Below are 19,695 nucleotides of genomic sequence, written 5' to 3'. Positions count from 1 at the left end.
TAGAAGAATTCAAATAGTCCCTTTGGCAGAAAAGTGATGTCAACTGATACTAGAAAGACAGAGCTTGCATTGAAGAAGGGCAATCCAGATTCTGGACCAAATAAGCACAGGTGTGAGAGTGAGAAAGTGGAAGAGCTTAACAGATTATTATAGCAAGAGAGTGGGTTGACTGAGGATGTCAGATAAAATGGCAAACACAAAATTTAGAGTGTAAATATAAAGTTAAGAAGTTTAGATCTCTATCTCCAGGCAGTAGGTACTATCGGAATACCGCACTGGGATTAAAACAAGCTGCATTATTTTGCTGGAGAGTAGTAGATGAATACTTTAGGGAAAGAGAGAGAAAATTAGACTAACTGGAGTCTGGAAGAGAAGTTAAGCCCCACCTGAGAAGTCCTGTTTGTTTATATCTCTCTAAATATGTATATCTATTTCTTTCTATCTACTTGTATGTCTGTATTTTAGCTTCATTGTCCAATCATTCATTGCTGTTTTTTAGGAACATGATTGACCTTTGTATATCAACTTTATATCCTCTGAACTTGTTCCACGCACCACTTGATTCTAGAAGATTGAAGTTGATTTAATGAGATTTTCCACTTAAATAATTATATGCTTTGTGAATTGAGAGGAAATCACTTTAATCTTATTTCCATATCACTGCTATTTATGTACTGGAAGTTCTCCTTTATATCTCCCCAGGTCTTAAGAATAATCCATGCGTACACTTCTTTTACTGTTTCTGTTTAAACTCATATTCAGGGTGCCTCAAGAAACTAGTTACTCTATTCTGTGTGACCACATTATTTTAATACAAATTCCTTTGAAAATGTAGTGCCCTGACTACATGCAGAACTTGTACCAACCATTTCAGAGTCAAATTGTACTCTGTGGTAGCAGAGCTGTAATAATAATAATGGATTATGTGAGCACATATAATTCTTATAATGACCCTATAGGTAAGTGTTTTTATTTCTAATTTGTAGACAAAGAGACTGAGGCTTGAAAAAGTAATCAAATGTGCCCAGAGTTTCTTAGACATATGTGTTACACCTGTTATGTGTACACAGGGCTCTTGTTTCAAGTCCTTTGCCCTTAAACATTATTTTAGCTTAAACCAATAGTGTAATAATTGATATCCTATGTTTTTCTGTATGAAAAGTTAAGTGTTTATGCAATAATTTTTGATAATAAAATCAGTGCTATAAGTAACAAATAAAATGTTGCTTTTATTTCTGTACTACTTATTTGTATATCTACACTTTTACACTTCATTCTTATGGATTTTGTTAGTTCTTCAATTTTAAGTTTAATAACAAGACAGAAGATAACTTATTTAATCTTTCTTTTTATGAAATATTATCTGCTAATTGTCAGTTCCTACAAGTGTTTTTCAAATTCTAGCTTACAGGTATGTTTCAACTTTCCAGTGAGAGTTTAAATTTTGCACAATGAGATAAAACAATAAGTGAAATAGCATCTACATGGTAAAAGAAATACGATTTTGAAAAGGGAAATAAACACTATAAATAAGTACTTTTATGTTCTTAGGCTAGTTCATAGCTTCCAGAAATCAAAGACTATCTGAGAGCACAATTATTAATTAACCTAGATTCCCAGAGAGAGATTTACACAATGGTTTTCAGGGTTAAGTTTTTTTATGATTGCACATTGAACAGAAGTTTATTAAATACTGATAGGCTGGTGAGAGTGCAATAAAACTTTATGAGTAGCTCAATTTATAGCTGAGCAGTTTTCCCTGATCATTACTTTGGCAGCCTTACTCAACTGTGGTACAGCAGAGCAGAAAGAACAGACTATGAAATAAGGTAAGTTTAACTATCATATTTCTTTGTTACATTTGAGTTTTCAAGTAATTGTGTGTTCCTTTAATTCATGTTAGCAATATTCCTGTCTATCTTCAATTGTTTAAAATAGCAATGATAACATATTTTCATTTTCCATGTTAAATGTATAGCCCCTTGTACTAAAACAGGAAAAAACATTTCTAAAATTTTTTAAAGATAGAAGAATATTTTCTTTGCCCAGATATTCATTAAAAGTGTCAGACCCAAGTAGAATGATAGCAAGTTTAGTTGAATTGCTCTATATAGATGAAAATAAAGATAAAACATATTTTGAAATTTAGAGAAATACTGTAGGCATGATAAATATATATTTAAGAAAAATATATGCAGAATGGAATGCTACATTTATAAAACACTTAAATCTTTTCTAGCTAATTTTTTAAAGATCAGTCATAATTAGTGATCTTTAAAATTAGTAATAAGTATTACTCATTTTGAAATAAATATACAGAGAAAGGGCATCAGTATACAATTTCTTCAAAAATATTTTGCTTAAAATTACTGCAATCCAAAATACAATTACTGTAATTACCACCTACAGCTTATGAACAACTTTAGTACTGATCATTTATAAGTACTCATATAAATAATTTAATTTTGGTGCATTTTTGTTCTGATTTATTATTTTGTTCTGATTTATTGTCATTGTAATTTTGGTACATTTTGTTCCAATTTACTTAAATTAAAGAGGGTTAGCTTCATGAAAATATGCTTTTTTTTAAGATTTCCCTTAACAAAAGAAAAGAACAATCATTTTTACTGGCTTCTTGATCTCAAAATGAAATTAGTGTGAGAGTTAAACTTATTTCAAGTTAAACATTAAATGCATTTCTGTTGTTTCTCACATAACATTGAGCAACCAGGATTCATTTTCTAAACAGCCTTTTAGATCATGTTGCTTTATTTAAATTTAGCTTACATTCATTCAAGTTCTCTGAAGATTACTGATGCAGTAAACAGCTTACATATCTATAATGGGAAATCATAAGCTAAAATTGAATGCTAAATTTTAAACTTTCAATCATAAGGTATAATTTTAAAATTGAGCTTATACTTATTTGATGTTAGGATCTGAACTACTTTCATGATTCTTGCTATTAGGAATGTAACAATACAATGGAGGAAATTTACGTGCGTGAATAATTGCAATAGATATACTATATACTGTTGTAAAATGGGAAGAGAATAGATTTAACTCTTTCTAAAAGTAAGAAAACTTTCACAGATGACATAGTATCTGAACTGGGCATAAATTGGAACTAGAAGAGCAGGTGTGGAAGAATTGAAGAAAGATTAAACAGCATGTACTAAGACATGTTATCCAGAAAAAAATATTTCATTGTTGGAGATAAGGGTAAAATTCTGAAACTTTTCCAGAGGTAGAATCATCAAGACTTGTTGAGTGATTTATTGTGGTAGAAAGATATGGAAGAGAGAAAAAATGTTTTTAGATCCGGACGACTCAGTATATGAACTGACATAGATAGAGGAGAAAGGGCGAGTATAAGAGGGCAAAAAGAAAAATTGATTTTAAAACCAGAAATTTATAAGAGCACTTACTGTGAAAATTCTCAATTTCTATCTAGGTATATTCCACTGAATTAAAACATATAACAACATAAAATATAGAAAAATCATGGAAGCTTAAAGACAAGGAAAGATAGATTATGATCAAAACTAAGTTAAACAAATAGGCTTTAAGATAATTACTAGAGAAGAACTCTTCCCTACCTACATTTAGGCACCTCAGGATGGTAACTCAAATACATAATGTTATCTGAAATAAATACATTTTTGATTTGAGAGTCTGGTATATTTTGCTATTTGAGAGCGGAACTTGGCAATCATGTAGTTTAAATGCTTTTTTTAAGCAACAACTCCTAAATATATAGCATATATATGTGTGTGTGTGTATGTATGTGTCCTGTATATATGTATTTTCTATACTTTATATGTGTATTCTTTTATATGTTTATATTTATTTGCCCCATATTTACATTTATATCCTTTTCCACAATATGCTTATAAGAAAGCAGTGCTGAAATTGCAAAGCAATAGTTATAGAGGGAAGAACTGGGGTTTTTTGACTTTGAAAAAATAATCTTTTCTCTAAGCCTGAAGTTCATAAAATAAAAGCGTCTCCCTCATACAGTTGTTGTGGAATTAAGGAACACAGTACAAATATAAGCTTTCCTTGACTTGAAAAACGCTCTGAAGAGAGAGCAACTAATCCCTCTTGGAGATCTTTTTCAGTTTATATTTTCATTTCAGTGTATTACTATAATGTTCATCACTAATTCTGTCTTTTTACTTGAAATTGCATGTGTTGTTTACCCTTTTGCAAATATGCGTTATTTTAGATTGTAAACTGTTAGAGCTGTCTGCAGCTCTGCTTGCGTTTTGCTTAGTAGAAAAAAATATGTAATTTTATGATAATTATGGTCACTTATTGTCTATTCTACATTTCAAATGTATATTCTTTTTCTTTCTTTAGATGGCAAAGAAGAAATTTTCTGAATTGGAAATTTCTCTGATTGTCCTATTTGCTATAGTTACAATAATAGCTATTGCCTTGGTTGTTGTTTTAGCAACTAAGACACCTGCTGTTGAAGGTAAATAATATTGAAAATACTTATACATTATAGTGAGGTTGAGATAAAGTTTACTCCATAATAATTATGGATCTTAAAAAGTAATCTATAATCTTTATGAAATCTATATGAGATGAAATACTTGAAGAAAGACCTCAGGTAAGTTACAGTTACTCCAACTATTTCAATGAAGTGTCATTGTAATTAAGAAATCCATATGCTTTGATGTTAATGGCCTTGCTTTAGAACTAGAAAATAGGCAAAAGAAACAAGATATTAATAAACAGCGCAGTAATCTTCTATGGTTACCAGTGAGGTTCTTCTAACTAGCGGGAAATCTCATTAGTTGGGTTTTGCTTTAGCTTTCAGACACTTGCAAGCGGGGTTAGGAAATTTAAGGGGATAACCTCTTTGCCATAGACTCTGGTTTTTTTTTTTTAAAGAGTGAGGTCATGTGAGAGAAACAGAGAGAAGGTGAAACAGGCTTGAAGTGTTTATCATTTTTCCTGAATATTTATATCCTAATTTAGAGTTGATGCATGCTACTTTCATCCACCTGATCTACTTTTCCTTTCTTCATCATTCTCTCCTGATTAAATCAGAAGTGGAAAATGTAATTCAAATTATCTTCTAGTCTAACAGTGGTTAGTGTTTTCTGCTGCCTCTTGTCTTGTTTTATCATCTTCTAGTAAACTGAAAGCTTGCTACATTATGAAGCAATCAAATTTATCTTCCCCATCTCTGGTTGCTGGAAAGTCCCTCTCTATTATATTGAGTTGGGATTTTACTTTTTTGCTATTCTCTTCTTTCTCTTCTATTTATGTATCTTCTTCCTCCTAACCTTTTTTTCTTCTCTAATTCTTGTCTCCTTCTCTGCATCCTCTCCCCATATATATTCTCCATACATATTTCTCCATCTTCTTTCTTCATCTCTAAAACACAGTTTGTGAGTGCGGTGCAGGAAACATTTTGTTTCCTTTTGAGTCTACCTTTTAAGACCTTCTGTGAATGTACTTTGATTCTCTTAAGGAACAGTCAAAGGGCTTTATATAGTTTTAAATATTGTTTGGATCATTTCCTTTTGGTAATTAGAACTTGAATTTAGAGGTTTCTTTTAAGTTTAATTTTCATTATATATATATATATATATTTGTGTATACTTTCAATGTATTTGTTACTTGAAAACTTGAAAAGTAAATTTAAAACCATGTTTTGTTTTATTGACTTGTTTCTTTCTCAGAAATCAGTGATACAACCCGAGGCACATGCCCAAGTGTACTGAACGATCCTATCAACCAGAGAATAAACTGCATTCCAGAACGATCTCCCACACAGGTCTGCAACCAAAGTCTTTTATATTTTTATGAATAGGTATATAGTATGAAAATCATATTAAGATAATCATCCAAAATTGGATATATTCCATATTTTTAAAAGTATAGCCATTAATTAGGACACATTTCTTTTTATTTATGTGTGAACAGATGAAAGATAATGGAAATTACTGAGCCTGCTTTTCTGTACTTCAATTCAAATTAGCAAGTTAATATTTTTCCATACTTAAAATGCTATTGTTAAATTTATAATTCATCATGAAATTCTATCCTCTCAAACTACTGATTAAAAAGTATAACCTCTGATAAATGTAGAACTTTTGAGAAAGAATATCTACACTCTATTAAAGTGTTTGTAATGATGACCTTAACAAGAAGAATCTGTGGAAAATAAAGTAACATTGATTCTTTTAACTATTTTTTAATTTTTAAAACCATTTATTTTTTTATTATTTGAAGAGAATAATTCAACTGGAGAAAATTAAGTGTAACTAAATGGATTCGCTTAACCCTAAATTGACTCTTCCTTGGTCATTATAACTTGTATGGGATTAAAAGGTCAATGAGTGAATGAGTCTATGTGTGTATTCCCATTTTGTGATGTTTATGTCAAAAGTCACACATACTTTAGATTCTGTTAGGTAATGACCCTCCAAAATGCTCAGTCCCATTAAACTATCATTTTTTGTATGCATGTATGCATGTGTATGTGTGTGTGCATGTATGTGTGTGTGTGTGTATGTGTGCTCAGTAGCTCAGTCGTGTCTGACTCTTTGCGACTCCCTGGACTGAAGCCTGCTAGGCTCCTCTATCCATGGGGTTCTCTAGGCAAGAATACTGAAGTGGGTTGCCATATCCTCCTCTAGGGATCTTCCCAACCCAGGATTGAACCTGCATCTCCTGTAGTTCCTGCATTTACAGGCAGATTCTTTACCATTGAGCCACCTGGCAAGCCGCTGTGTATATGTGTATCTGATGCCGCTTTAATTTGATGTTAAAAATGGGAGAGAATTTAACATGTGTACCGTTAACTGGTAAACATGGAGATTTAAAAAAAAATTTTTTTTCAAGGCAAATAGCCAAGAAAAAGAGCTCACAAGTATTCAAATTACGAAAATATGTTACACTATTACATTTAAATATTAAGTAGATTTTTTATTATATCAATGTTAAACATAGCATCACCATGTGACTCAAAGTTTACTGTATACATATATAATTTTTCTTTCCTTTCATGTAATCTTTCCATATAGATCATAAAATTAAGGAGAATTTGTTATTTTACTTTATACATTAGATGTAATGGCAGCCACTAGTTGCAACAGCTAGCATATGAACTAGTTTAAATCATATCAAACTAATAATTATCTGGAAATAATGACCTTAAACATTTTACCTAGGCTTAAATTTAGGACCATATCCTCTTTATAGCCTCACTTGCAACTTGATACATAATTAGTACACAATAAATATTTTAGTTCTTCTGCACTGACTACATGGCAACAGAACAGACTGTAATTAATTATCTGGAGGGCAGGAATCTTGAAAATAACATGATTTTACAATAATGTGTATTCATATGTAAATTTGATAAATCGCAACTCAGAACATCAATCTCTGATGTAATTCAATTCATCAAATATTTACATTTCTTCAAAGTGAAAGGAACAAAAGAATAAATGATATTTTAGTACATTATGTATTTGAAGAAATGTTTTTTTTTAATATTCATTCAAAAAACTATTGGAATGAGTGAATGTTTGAAAAATAGAGACCAACACATATGATAACAGTACTAATCCTATGATCCCTTTAATAAATGTTTTATCAGACACTTTGTGCAGCTCGAGGTTGCTGCTGGAGGCCATGGAATGATTCTGTTATTCCTTGGTGCTTCTTCGCAAATAACCACGGCTATAATGCTGAGAAAATAACATCAACAAATGCTGGTGAGAAGTGTTCTATCCTGGTGATCCAACATATTTTAGGTTGAATAAAAAAAGTATATTTAAAATTTTTCATTGGAAAAATATCTTAAAATCAAATAGGAACATGTACACAAGAATGTTCAAATTTGGTATGTTAAGAACTTATTTTTTTCATGATTCTATCTTCCAAATTAAAAAAAGAAAAGGTTATTTGTGAGACCTACAATAAAATTAGAAAAAATATGAAAATATTTAGCGATTACTAATCATTATAAATAAAACCATAATTCATACAATTTTTTTTTTTCTTTAAGGACTTGAAGCCAAATTAAAAAGGAAAGCTTCACCTACACTCTTTGGAAATGACATTAACAGCGTTCTCCTCACAATTCAAAATCAGACACGCAATCGTATGCGGTTCAAGGTTTGGTTTTTGTTTCCTAAAGAAAAGTTAATACTAAAAAGCATGTTATGAATATACCCTGTAACCCACCAAGATATTTTCCCTCTTAATAAATGCCTATTCCAAAGAAAAGAACTTATTGGACTAGTTACTCCACTTCTCTGAGACTTCTACTCAGATAGAACACAAGAGCTAGTTCCTCTGGCAGTAGTTTTTAGAGAATTTAATAATATATTCAGCGTAAAATATTTGATACAGTGTCCTGAGAAGAATTAACACTCAATAAACTGTAGTAATTTTTTAAATTGAACTACAGACTGTGATTAAAGATTAGTTTAGAATTTAATTTAAGGAAGCTGTTAATTGTTCTATATATGTGTGACACACTCACTAGTTCTTTTTACTGGTATCACTTCTAGTCATGATTTTAAAGAAACTAATTTCTGCTTTCTCTACCAAATTGTTTGCTAGTATGGTCTTTTGGATTGGCAGTAAAAGCCATGCATCCTTTGTGCAATATCTTTTAGCAACAATTTCACAAAAATTGTTTTTTAAAACAAAATTAAAAATACTTTCATGACTTGTTAGTGAGTGATCATCAAAATAATAATTAAATTCACAAAAATCTACTATTTAAGAATTAACATTTAATAATAGTCTCATGATTTTTTATATTGGTCAATTAAAATTTTATTTGATATAGTACCTTTATAATTAAATAATTCTGTTAATTCTTTAACAGTACTTACAATTTATTCTTTGCATAGCCACTCAACAATGTTAAAGTTAAGTTTATGACTAGATTAATAACTCATCTATAAAATTACTAAATTTATTGTTTTGTATTTGGAACTTGCATTTAATATTTAGTTCAGAACTGAAAAATTCAGTAACAGTTTTGAATCAAATAATGATAATTTAAAATATCTTTGCAGATCACTGATCCAAGTAATAGAAGATATGAAGTTCCTCATCAGTTTGTAAAAGAATTTAGTGGAACTGCAGCTTCTGATCCACTGTATAATGTGGAGGTTATACGTGATCCATTGAGCATTAAAATTTCTAGAAAAAGCAATAATAAAATTTTGTAAGTAATTATCTTACATTTATGTAAGTCTAAATAATTGGTCAATTTTATTGTATTATCATAGAACCACAAAAGTCTCATTTTTAGGGTGTTTTCAGAAAGAATAAACTTCCTTCCAAAAGAGGGTGGGTGTACATGTTTTCAAATATTATAATATCAAAGAAGCTTTAATTTCTTATGGCTGAAATGTACCAGAATATGAATGGAAGTATAGAATGGGCCAACCAAAGTTGAAATGAAGAGCACCACTGATACAATTTTAGCCTTGCATATATTTTACATACCTAAAAAATCTTATATGTCTTTTCCTTGTTATATCATATTCTCTCTCAATTGGTAGGATCAAATAGTTACTATTCAGAGAGGGACACATTTCCATAGTATTAGAGGATTTTTCATATATGTGTATGAAATTAATTGAATAAATTTACACATAATAAATTTAAATAACCATATATGATAATTTAAATGTTATCTGAATGCCTTCATTATAAATGTATTTTGAGGGACATTTCTGGCAAAAAAGTTAGTAATTTTCAATATTGCTGTTCTTGAATTTCCAAGAAAGGTTAATTGGATGATTATCAGGACTTAATCTCAGCAATTACTTTTCTTAAATATATTTTAATGACTTGAAGTTGATTTTATGTTAAATCACAAAAGAAATGCTATCTGACATTTCTCATAGTTTATATTTGATATATATAAAACATGAAACCTTTCTTTTTCAGGAAAAATGATTTTGAACTTCATACATGTATAGAGGTATAGAAACCAATATAGTACTATATTTTAAAACTCTGTCTCTGAGTCAAAGTCAAAACTGGGTTTGAAATTTGGCTCTGCTGCCTACCAGTTTGTCACCTTGAAAACATGAATAAATTTGTCCAAATTGTGCCATCTGTGAATGAAGTTTATCATAATGGTTGTACTTTAGTATTGTAGTAAAGATAAAAAGAGAGAAATGTGTGTGAAGAATAATATTGTTGATAATGAAGCCAATTGTGTTGATGAAATTAACAAGTTTGGTACAATTCATGTGCTCCTAAGAAGTAATCAGAGCTAAAGACTGACATATTTAAAATGAAATATTCTGGTTCATAACATAGATCCATATTTAATAGAGAATTTTATATATTTTTAGCTCTTTTATTTATTTCATGCTACAGGTTTGACACCAGCATTGGTCCCCTGGTATACTCTGACCAGTATTTACAGATCTCAGCCAGACTTCCCAGTGAATACATTTATGGTCTCGGGGAACATATTCATAAGAGATTTCGTCATGATTTATATTGGAAAACATGGCCAATTTTTACTCGGGATCAACTTCCTGGTGATGTAAGGAACTATCTTTCTTGTTGTAAATGAAATAATTATATTTGACAGGAGATAATTCTAGCCTTTTTGAAATCATCATCTTTTTGTTGTCAGTGATATGTACTCCAGAAGCTTCTTTGCTTTAGGGATGAAGATTCATATCAAAGTCCTAAATTAATTAAATAAGTGAACAACAGATTTTATGAATATTTTAAAAGGTATTTCCAATTTATGAATGTTTTCCTTTGACTTTTCACTTTTATATTTTATCAATCACTTTTCAGTTACTCTTGTACTTACACTATCTAGGACTAGTCATTACATAAGAACACTTCCAAACACTTACCATGTTCGACATGGCTTTGTGTGTGTGCTGTCTGTCTATCTAGTGGACATCATGTCCTGCATCTATACCTACTTTTTCCTCTTCCATAACATGATAATCTTTCTTAGTTCACATATTTTTTCCACAAGAAGTTAGTTCTTTATTATTTATACATATCATTAATAGCTCATTTGATCTCACCTCATAAGAAAATTTCCCAAACTCCTCCATGCAGAATTATTCTTTACTTTCTAAAACTTTATTCATATTTTGTTATGACACCATCACAGCTATTATTTGTATATATATATTTCTGCATTTTAAGAGTATGAAGTTTTTTATGACAAATACAATAGCATTAAAAAAACTTTTTAAAATCGATTCATGATTGCTTTGAGTCAAATGTTACTGATTTTAAAAATTCCAGTGCTACTGAAATGAAGGTCGGTTGTTTTAAAGATCCTCATTTGGTGCACAAATGTTAATAAATTTTGCTACTCATCAGCTCTCAACATCTATACTGAAAAAGTTATATGAAGTGGACATCATCTTGGAATTCCGGGCAATACCTTGGGGCATACCTGAGACATGATATATAAACATGCCCTTATCCTATAAAAATGCCATTGCCCTATAAACATGCCATTCCTATCACAGATAGCTTATTTTTTAGTTGAAATATAGTTGATGAATGGCTTATTAAAACTCATTTAATCATCATAAAGCATAAAAGAAAGCTAAATAATCTATTAATAGCATAACATATTGTTATATACTTATATCTTAATGTATTAATAAGTAAAATAAGTCAATGCCTTTTGTGTTACAATGTTTCATATGGTATATATTAGAGACAATTATTATAGAATATAAGGAGTAAATTACAGAAAAAGGTAGGAATACATAAAAGCCATTTAAGTATACTTTTTATTTTAAAGGTATTTTAAGTTTTAACTTTCAAATTCATGCCTTATAGAATAATAATAATTTATATGGCCATCAAACATTCTTCATGTGCATTGAGGATACTTCCGGAAAGTCATTTGGTGTTTTCTTAATGAACAGCAATGCAATGGGTAAGAGTAATTTATCTGATAATATGTTCAAATGAGACTTGAAATGTTTTAACTGTTTTATTTATTCCAGTCATAGATATATTATAGCAGAGTAAACTTTGTTGCTAGTGATTTAGAACATGAAATTATTATAAGCAAGTTTTATAGTTAGTGAGGGCTTCCTTTGTGTCTCAGGTAAAGAATCTGCCTGCAATGCAAGAGACATGAGTTTGATCCCTGGGTTGGGAAGATCCCCTGGAGAAAGGAAAGGCTACCCATCCCAGTATCCCTTCCTGGAGAATTCCATGCACAGAGGAGCCTGAGATATGGATTTTTGTGTGTCTGTGCTTCTGTTTTGGGGGAAGTATGCTATATTATGATTTACAGGCACTTCCTTTTCCCTCCAGAGCAACATTGAATGTATCCATGTAAATGATTATTCCCATTCCCATAGCCTTGATTGTTAAGATAAATTCATATGCCCTGCAGATTAAAAAAACAAAGGTCTATATGGGGATAAAAAGATAGAAGAATCATATTTCAGTTTATCATAACTCAAGTAATGTAGAACTTTTTATTTTCTAATGTGAATAACGCAATACCTATATTTGATAGATGAATCAGTGACAATTAAAAAAATACAAACATAATCATATTCCAGCAAGAGCAGTGCTCCATATGGTTATTGAGACAATTACTATGTTTAACATAAAGAAAAATTAAAACCTTCATAGTTTTATTTTATAGAAATCAACACGTGATATGATCTTTCACAGAATCTTCAATTAAAATAACTAACTGAGATACAATTTCAAAAAGAAATAACTTTTATTGTAAAAGGACTGATCCTTTATTCCCTGCTAAGCAGTTTCTAGGTAGCTTTTGTTAACATCTGTAAAAGGAATATCTGGAATAACTTATCATAAACCTCACATATGGTGTCATTCCACTTTTCTCCTGTATTCTTATCTTAAATATCATAAAGTGAAAGTGAAGTCACTCAGTCCTGTCCGACTCTTTGCGACCCGTGGACTGTAGCCCACCAGACTCCTCCATCCCTGGGATTCTCCAGGCAAGAATACTGGAGTGGGTTGCCATTTCCTTCTGTAGGGAATCTTCCCGATCCAGGGATCGAACCCAGGTCTCCTGCATTGCAGGCAGACGCTTTAACCTCTGAGCCGCCAGGGAAGCCATTAACAATTAAAAAGACTCTAAAATTATGTGATTAATGTGAAGTATTTTAAGTAGACATTGCAATTATTTTCTCATTATGTACATTTTTACTATATACATATACTTTTCCAATTTTTGTTTTGTAGAGATTTTCATCCAGCCTACTCCAATAGTAACTTACCGAGTTATAGGTGGAATTCTGGACTTTTATATCTTTCTGGGAGACACACCAGAACAAGTAGTTCAACAGTATCAAGAGGTGTGTTGCAGGTCTATTTTAAAATTTTTTTCTACCATACTTTTCTTTCATCTAACATATTGAAATGATTTTAGCTAAGCTATTGGAGGCCTCTTAGCTGAATATATTTTTATACCTTACCATCTTTCAGATATGAGAGGATACTTTTTGTTTTTCTTGTACAATGACTCCTAGATATATTTAGATGTCTATATTTCTGATAACAAATTGTTTCTTTCTTCCAGGCAGCTGAGTTCAGTATTTGGATTTCTTTGAGATGTTACATATTAAACTATGACCTTATTTGATGGGATAAAACAAAATGGGGTATCTTACCTTCATTTGATAAGAATTCTGGAGGCAACTGAGTTTAAAAAAGGGCTAGTGATACTTGCTGTTAATTTACAGTAGATAAATCCCAGTAAAATTGGCTCTGACACGCAGATTTAGAAGGGCAGATTTTGAAAACATAGTCTGAAGTCTTATACCTTAAACATACTATCTAAACAACTTTCATTTACCTATTAAGTAACATGCTATTGTATGTGAGCCCAAGAAGGACTTTAGAAAGGTGAGAAATCAGGACTTATTTTGAGCCTGATTCTAAATGTTTCTCCCATGTAAATTGTTATTCTGTGACTATTAGCATATATAAATCTTGGTGTTATCATGAAAAATAAATCATTTTTGTAGACATAAAATTTGAGAATCATGCCCATTTTTTAAATCTTGTTTTATTGATAAATCTTTTGACATATAATTCCCATTTCCTAGAATAATCTCAAAAGAGAAGTAATTACTATCAAAAAATTTAGTTATGATCTAAAAACCTGAACTAACAGTAGCTAGAGTTTTACCCAATTGAATAATTTACAAAGTCTTCCAATCCCCAAATTGCTGTTCATAAATGTGAATTTCAGAAATGCACACAAAATTTACAGTCTCCATAATGTGAAATCATAGTTATTGTGTATGGCTGTCACACCATCAAAACAGAGAACAGCACATTTTTGAAAGAGTTTAAGATTTTATTTGTGAAATATTAGTTGGGATAGTTGTCTATTACATGCTGAGTAAAGTCTGTGGTCAGCACTACTTGAACTTGAGTCATGTTTGACATGCCAATGCAGTATTCATGCATTAATAATACAGTTATCCACTTGCATACATCATTTTATGGGTAGACTTGAAAAATCTTGAATTAAAAAAAAAATATGTGTAGAATATAGCACTATTAATCAGTGCTGAATTTCAATGGGGGCACAAATTGGATAGAGAATAGGCAAAAGTAACTATTTCTTGTTTGAAGAAGAACAGAATATACATTCTGTACAAATTAACTCATTAGTGGTGCCAGGATGTCAAAATTGAAAACTTTAATGTGTTTGAATGATCAGATCATTTTATACATTTTAAGGATGATATATACATATAAAGTACAAGATGACTAGTACATAAATTAATATAGTATATAAAAACACCTATTTTATATACTTTTATGAAAATAAATTATGTGATATGTATAACATACACACACAGAAATTTCAATCACCTGTCTAAATCTTTAAAATTTTATGGAACATAATATGTTTATGAATAGTGTAAACATACTGAGTTTTTGGCAGAGTTTTATTTGATACCAAGTTTTAAAAGATAAATTTAACGCTTAAATTGAAGAGAATACAATGACCCACCAATAGTATTTTTTAAAATTTTTAAATAGTAGTTTTTAGATGTACATGATGAAATCACAGTTCTTTCCCCTAAAATGTATACCTTAACGAGAGAAAAGCCATCATGCCATATAAAGTTATTTGTTTTAATATAACCTAATACTTCATTTTCAGTGAAAAATTTAATGTCAGTTGCACTCATATATCCATGTGCAAAATCCTGTGCTGTGTTGTTGTGATAAGACTCTGGTGGTCTGTTGCGAATGTGCCCTGAGCCTGCTTGGGCTGCCAGAGAGTTGGAGGAGAAGGGCCCATTCGGTCCTTGGGGAAAGGAAGAAACCAAGGCCCTACATGTGACTATCAAGAGTACCTTATGAAAGGCTTTGTGGGGAGCCTTGTAGGCATATATTTTATTAATATTTTTGCAAACTAGAAGAGAAATAAGTGCCAAAATGTAATGGAATAGGAATTGTATACGTTTAACTTTCTTTTCTTACATGGTATCATTCATTCATTTTGTTGTTACAGGAAGTGGGAGGTGTGGTGGGACAGTTTTCTTGTTCTCTAATCTCATTAATGATATCCTTTTATTCTCTTCTTTAACTTTCCATGCACAGCAAAATACACTCTTATAAATGCTACTTTTTAAAGTGCTACCTTTCTGATGTTTTACACAAAATAAAAGAGGAACATAAACTTGCTAATTGTTTCATAACACAATTCTAAGAGAATATCTATTTTAGAATGCAGATACCACAAAATCTTTGTTTAAAATATGTAGTTAAACTCAAATCGATACTAGAGATACAACAATTAAAAGCATATTAATTTTAGTTTCTAATGTTCATTATTGAAAGTAATTAAATATCCATTCACTTCAAGCTCATTGGACGACCAGCAATGCCAGCTTATTGGAGTCTTGGATTCCAGCTGAGTCGCTGGAATTACAAGACACTTGACGTAGTGAAAGAAGTGGTACAAAGAAATCGGGCAGCTGGCATACCATTTGTAAGTAGGATGAAGGGTTTGTGGGAATATATATAAAGTTAAATATTTTCACATAATAATAAATGCAGGATATTGTCAGGATTACCATATTTGAAAATATGAGTTCAGTTCAGTTCAATCACTCAGTCGTGACCAACTCTTTGTGGTCCCATGGATTGCAGCACACCAAGCCTCCCTGTCCATTACCAACTCCTGGGATTTATTCAAACTCATGTCTATTGAGTCGGTGATACCATCCAACTATGTCATCCTCTGTTGTCTCCTTCTCCACCTTCCATCTTTCCTAGCATGAGGGTCTTTTCAAATGAGTCAGTTCTTTGCATCAGTTGGCCAAAGTATTGGGGTTTCAGCTTCAGCATCAGTCCTTCCAATGAATATTCAGGACTAATTTCCTTTAGGATGGACTGGTTGGATCTCCTTGTAGTCCAAGGGACTCTCAAGAGTCTTCTCCAATACCACAGTTCAAAAGCATCAATTCTTTGGTGCTCAGCTTTCTTTATAGTTCAATTCTTACATCCATACATGACTACTGGAAGAACCATAGCTTTGACTAGATGGACCTTTGTTGGCAAAGTAGTCTCTGCTTTTTAATAAGCTGTCTCGGGTATCATAACTTTTCTTCCAGGGAGCTTGCACCTTTTAATTTTATGGCTGCAGTCACCATCTGCAGTGATTTAGGAGCCCAGAAAAATAGTCTGTCACTGTTTCCACTGTTTCCCCATCTACTTCCCATGAAGTGATGGGACCAGATGCCATGATCTTAGTTTTCTGAATGTTTTGCCAACTTTTTCACTGTCCTCTTTCACTTTCATCAAGATGTTTTTTAGTTCTTCTTCGCTTTCTGGCATAGGGGTGGTTATCACCTGCATATCCAAGGTTATTGATATTTCTCCCAGCAATCTTGATTCCAGCTTGTGCTTCATCCAGTATAGCATTTCTCATGATGTACTCTGCATATAGGTTAAAAAGCAGGGTGACAATATACAACCTTGACATACTCCTTTTCCTATTTGCAACCAGTCTGTTGTTCCATGTCCACTTCTAACTGTTGTTTCTTGATCTGCATACAGATTTCTCAGGAGGCAGGTCAGGTGGTCTGGTATTCCCATCTCTTGAAGAATTTTCCACAGATGTTGTGATCCACACAGTCAAAGGCTTTGGCATAGTCAATAAAGCAGAAATAGATGTTTTCCTGGAACTCTCTTGTTTTTTCAGTGATGCAATGGATTTGGCAAATTGATCTCTGGTTCCTCTGCCTTTTCTAAAACTAGCTTGAACATCTGGGAGTTCACAATTCATGTACTCTTGAAGCCTGGCTTGGGGAATTTTGAGCATTACTTCGCTAGCATGTGAGATGAGTATAATTGTGCAGTAGTTTGAGCATTCCTTGGCATTGCCTTTCTTTGGGATTGGAATGAAAACTGATCTTTTCCAGTCCTGTGGCCACTGCTGAGTTTTCCAAACTTGCGAGCATATTGAATATAGCACTTTTAAAGCATCATCTTTTAGGATTTGAAATAGCTCAACTGGAATTCCATCACCTCCACTAGCTTTGTTAGTAGTGATGCTTCCTAAGGCCCACTTGGATTTGCATTCCAGGATGTCTGGCTCTAGGTGAGTGATCATTCCATTGTGATTATCTGGGTCATGAAGATCTTTTTTGTACAGTTCTTCTGTGTATTCTTGCCACTTCTTCCTAATATCTTCTTCTTCTGTTAGGTCCATGTTATTTCAATCCTTTATTGTGATCATCTTTGCATGAAGTGTTCCCTTGGTATCTCTAATTTTCTTGAAAAGATCTCTAGTTTTCCCCATTCTATTGTTTTCTTCTATTTCTTTGCACTGATTACTGAGGAAGGTTTTCTTATCTCTCCTTGTTCCTCTTTGGAACTCTGCATTCAAATGGGTATATCTTTTCTTTTCTCCTTTGCCTTTCACTACTCTTCTTTTCATAGCTGTTTGCCAAATATAGACATAGGTTATTAAGCAGCTTATTAATAATGAAGTACACTTTATGTCCATACACAGTGCCCAGGTGTACCTGAATTTTGAGAACGGATTATGAGTTGTACTAGAATAGAACATATGTTGAAGTACAGACAAAATTATATTGTTTTTTAAATATACTTTTAGAGTTTGTATACTTTTAATGTAATAAGATTTTATGTATTTTATTTAATGTTAAGATTTTTGTTTTTTATACAATAAGCCCATATATGTACATATACATGTGTATATAACATAATACATACCGAGTGACCATCAATGAAACAAATGTGAATAATCATTAGAGAAACTAGCTTTATAAGCCATATCATTGTGTCTTTAGTGAAATAAAAGAGATCTAAGTTCATTTACCTTTTAATCATTAAATTTATAATAGAAATTCTTTGGACTTTAGGGTTGAAGTGATTAGAGGATTCTTTTAGTATTGTTTTTTGAAATATACTCTGCTAATTTTTAGGATACACAAATCACTGATATTGACTATATGGAAGACAAGAAAATCTTTACTTATGATCAAGTTGCATTCAACGGCCTCCCAGAATTTGTTCAAAATTTGCATGCCCATGGGCAGAAATATGTCATCATCTTGGTAATAAATGAACATATGCATTAATTTTTAGTATGTGCACATTTTAAAATTAATTGATTTTCTAGTTTCTTCTTTCTATTATTAGGACCCTGCAATTTCCATAGAGAAACGTGTGAATGGGGCAGCATATGAATCCTATGATAGGGGAACTGCCCAAAAGGTGTGGGTAAATGAGTCAGATGGGACTACAGCAATTATTGGAGAGGTAAATTATAATATTCATTACGTTTGTGTTGCTTGGATTTTCCATTGTACAACAACAAGTGTTTCTGAGTGTATGTATGTATGCATGTGTTTCAGAGAATTTACTTGCTTTCAAATCTGGATTTGCTATTTTAATTGCATAGAGAAGCTTTAGGGTAAATATTCCAGTTATCACTAAAACAGTTTTTGTAAGAAGGCAGATAATTTTCAGTGATAGAAGCAATGAAATTAATTATACAAATATGATAAATACTTTGATTACAGCAATTCTCATAATTTGATGTAAAATAATTGCATGTATAAATTGAGTACTTACATGTTGGATAATAAGATTTATGGTGTACATCTTTACAATAAAATCATCAGATATCTATGATTAAAATTATTTTTAATACTTTAATTTGAAAAAAAGCCAATTTGAGATGGCTTTAATGTTTAAATTTCCTTTTCCAATTTTAACTTTCCTTATATCACAGAACTAATAAGGAGCAGTGTGAAGAAAATGCCTGGCTCCCAAAGGCATAATTTTTAATCAAGATAAATATTCTTCTAGAGAATAGAGACAGTTTTATAAGACATACCAAGAACCATAATGTGTAGATACATTGACCTGATAATTCCAATTCTGTAATTTAGTCAAGGGAAATGAAACAGGAGAAAATATCAACTTATAGAAACATATTTATTATAGCTTTATTTATAACAATAAAGACTAAATAAGACAACAATAAGACTACATAAATATATTTACAGCAATAAAGACTATACTAACCATCATTTTTTTAAATCACATTTACCAAAGTTAAAATTTCTGATGAAAATTTTCTTAATTATGAGCTCCATCAGGAAACAAAATCCAATATTCCTCCCTATAATGTCAGTAATATCTTAA

The 19,695-nt window shown here is 31.4% G+C and overlaps 1 protein-coding gene across 3 annotated transcripts in view; it reads left to right on the top strand.

The window, feature by feature from the left end:
* Nucleotides 1–1,777: 1,777 nt before the first annotated feature.
* SI (sucrase-isomaltase) overlaps nucleotides 1,778–19,695 on the top strand; it is a 111,205-nt gene continuing 93,287 nt past the window's right edge. For 2 of the 3 annotated variants that reach the window (XR_006335416.1, XM_043875396.1), the window contains exons 1-12: nucleotides 1,778–1,829; nucleotides 4,363–4,480; nucleotides 5,700–5,794; nucleotides 7,625–7,742; nucleotides 8,036–8,145; nucleotides 9,060–9,211; nucleotides 10,381–10,552; nucleotides 11,833–11,932; nucleotides 13,231–13,343; nucleotides 15,878–16,003; nucleotides 18,468–18,599; nucleotides 18,685–18,804. Coding sequence is in view for 2 of the 3 variants with exons in the window: in XM_043875396.1 (XP_043731331.1) it covers nucleotides 4,363–4,480; nucleotides 5,700–5,794; nucleotides 7,625–7,742; nucleotides 8,036–8,145; nucleotides 9,060–9,211; nucleotides 10,381–10,552; nucleotides 11,833–11,932; nucleotides 13,231–13,343; nucleotides 15,878–16,003; nucleotides 18,468–18,599; nucleotides 18,685–18,804 (1,356 nt within the window). In the remaining variant the exon portion in view is untranslated. Of the gene's footprint in view, nucleotides 1,830–4,362; nucleotides 4,481–5,699; nucleotides 5,795–7,624; nucleotides 7,743–8,035; nucleotides 8,146–9,059; nucleotides 9,212–10,380; nucleotides 10,553–11,832; nucleotides 11,933–13,230; nucleotides 13,344–15,877; nucleotides 16,004–18,467; nucleotides 18,600–18,684; nucleotides 18,805–19,695 lie in introns of those variants that run through there. The other variant, XM_043875397.1, reaches the window with a different exon arrangement.

This window comes from Cervus elaphus, chromosome 19 (assembly GCF_910594005.1).
Source record: "Cervus elaphus chromosome 19, mCerEla1.1, whole genome shotgun sequence".
NCBI classification, from domain to species: Eukaryota; Metazoa; Chordata; class Mammalia; order Artiodactyla; family Cervidae; genus Cervus; species Cervus elaphus.
The sequence above is the reverse complement of the archived record's forward strand: the minus strand, read 5'-3'. Positions and strand labels throughout refer to the sequence as shown.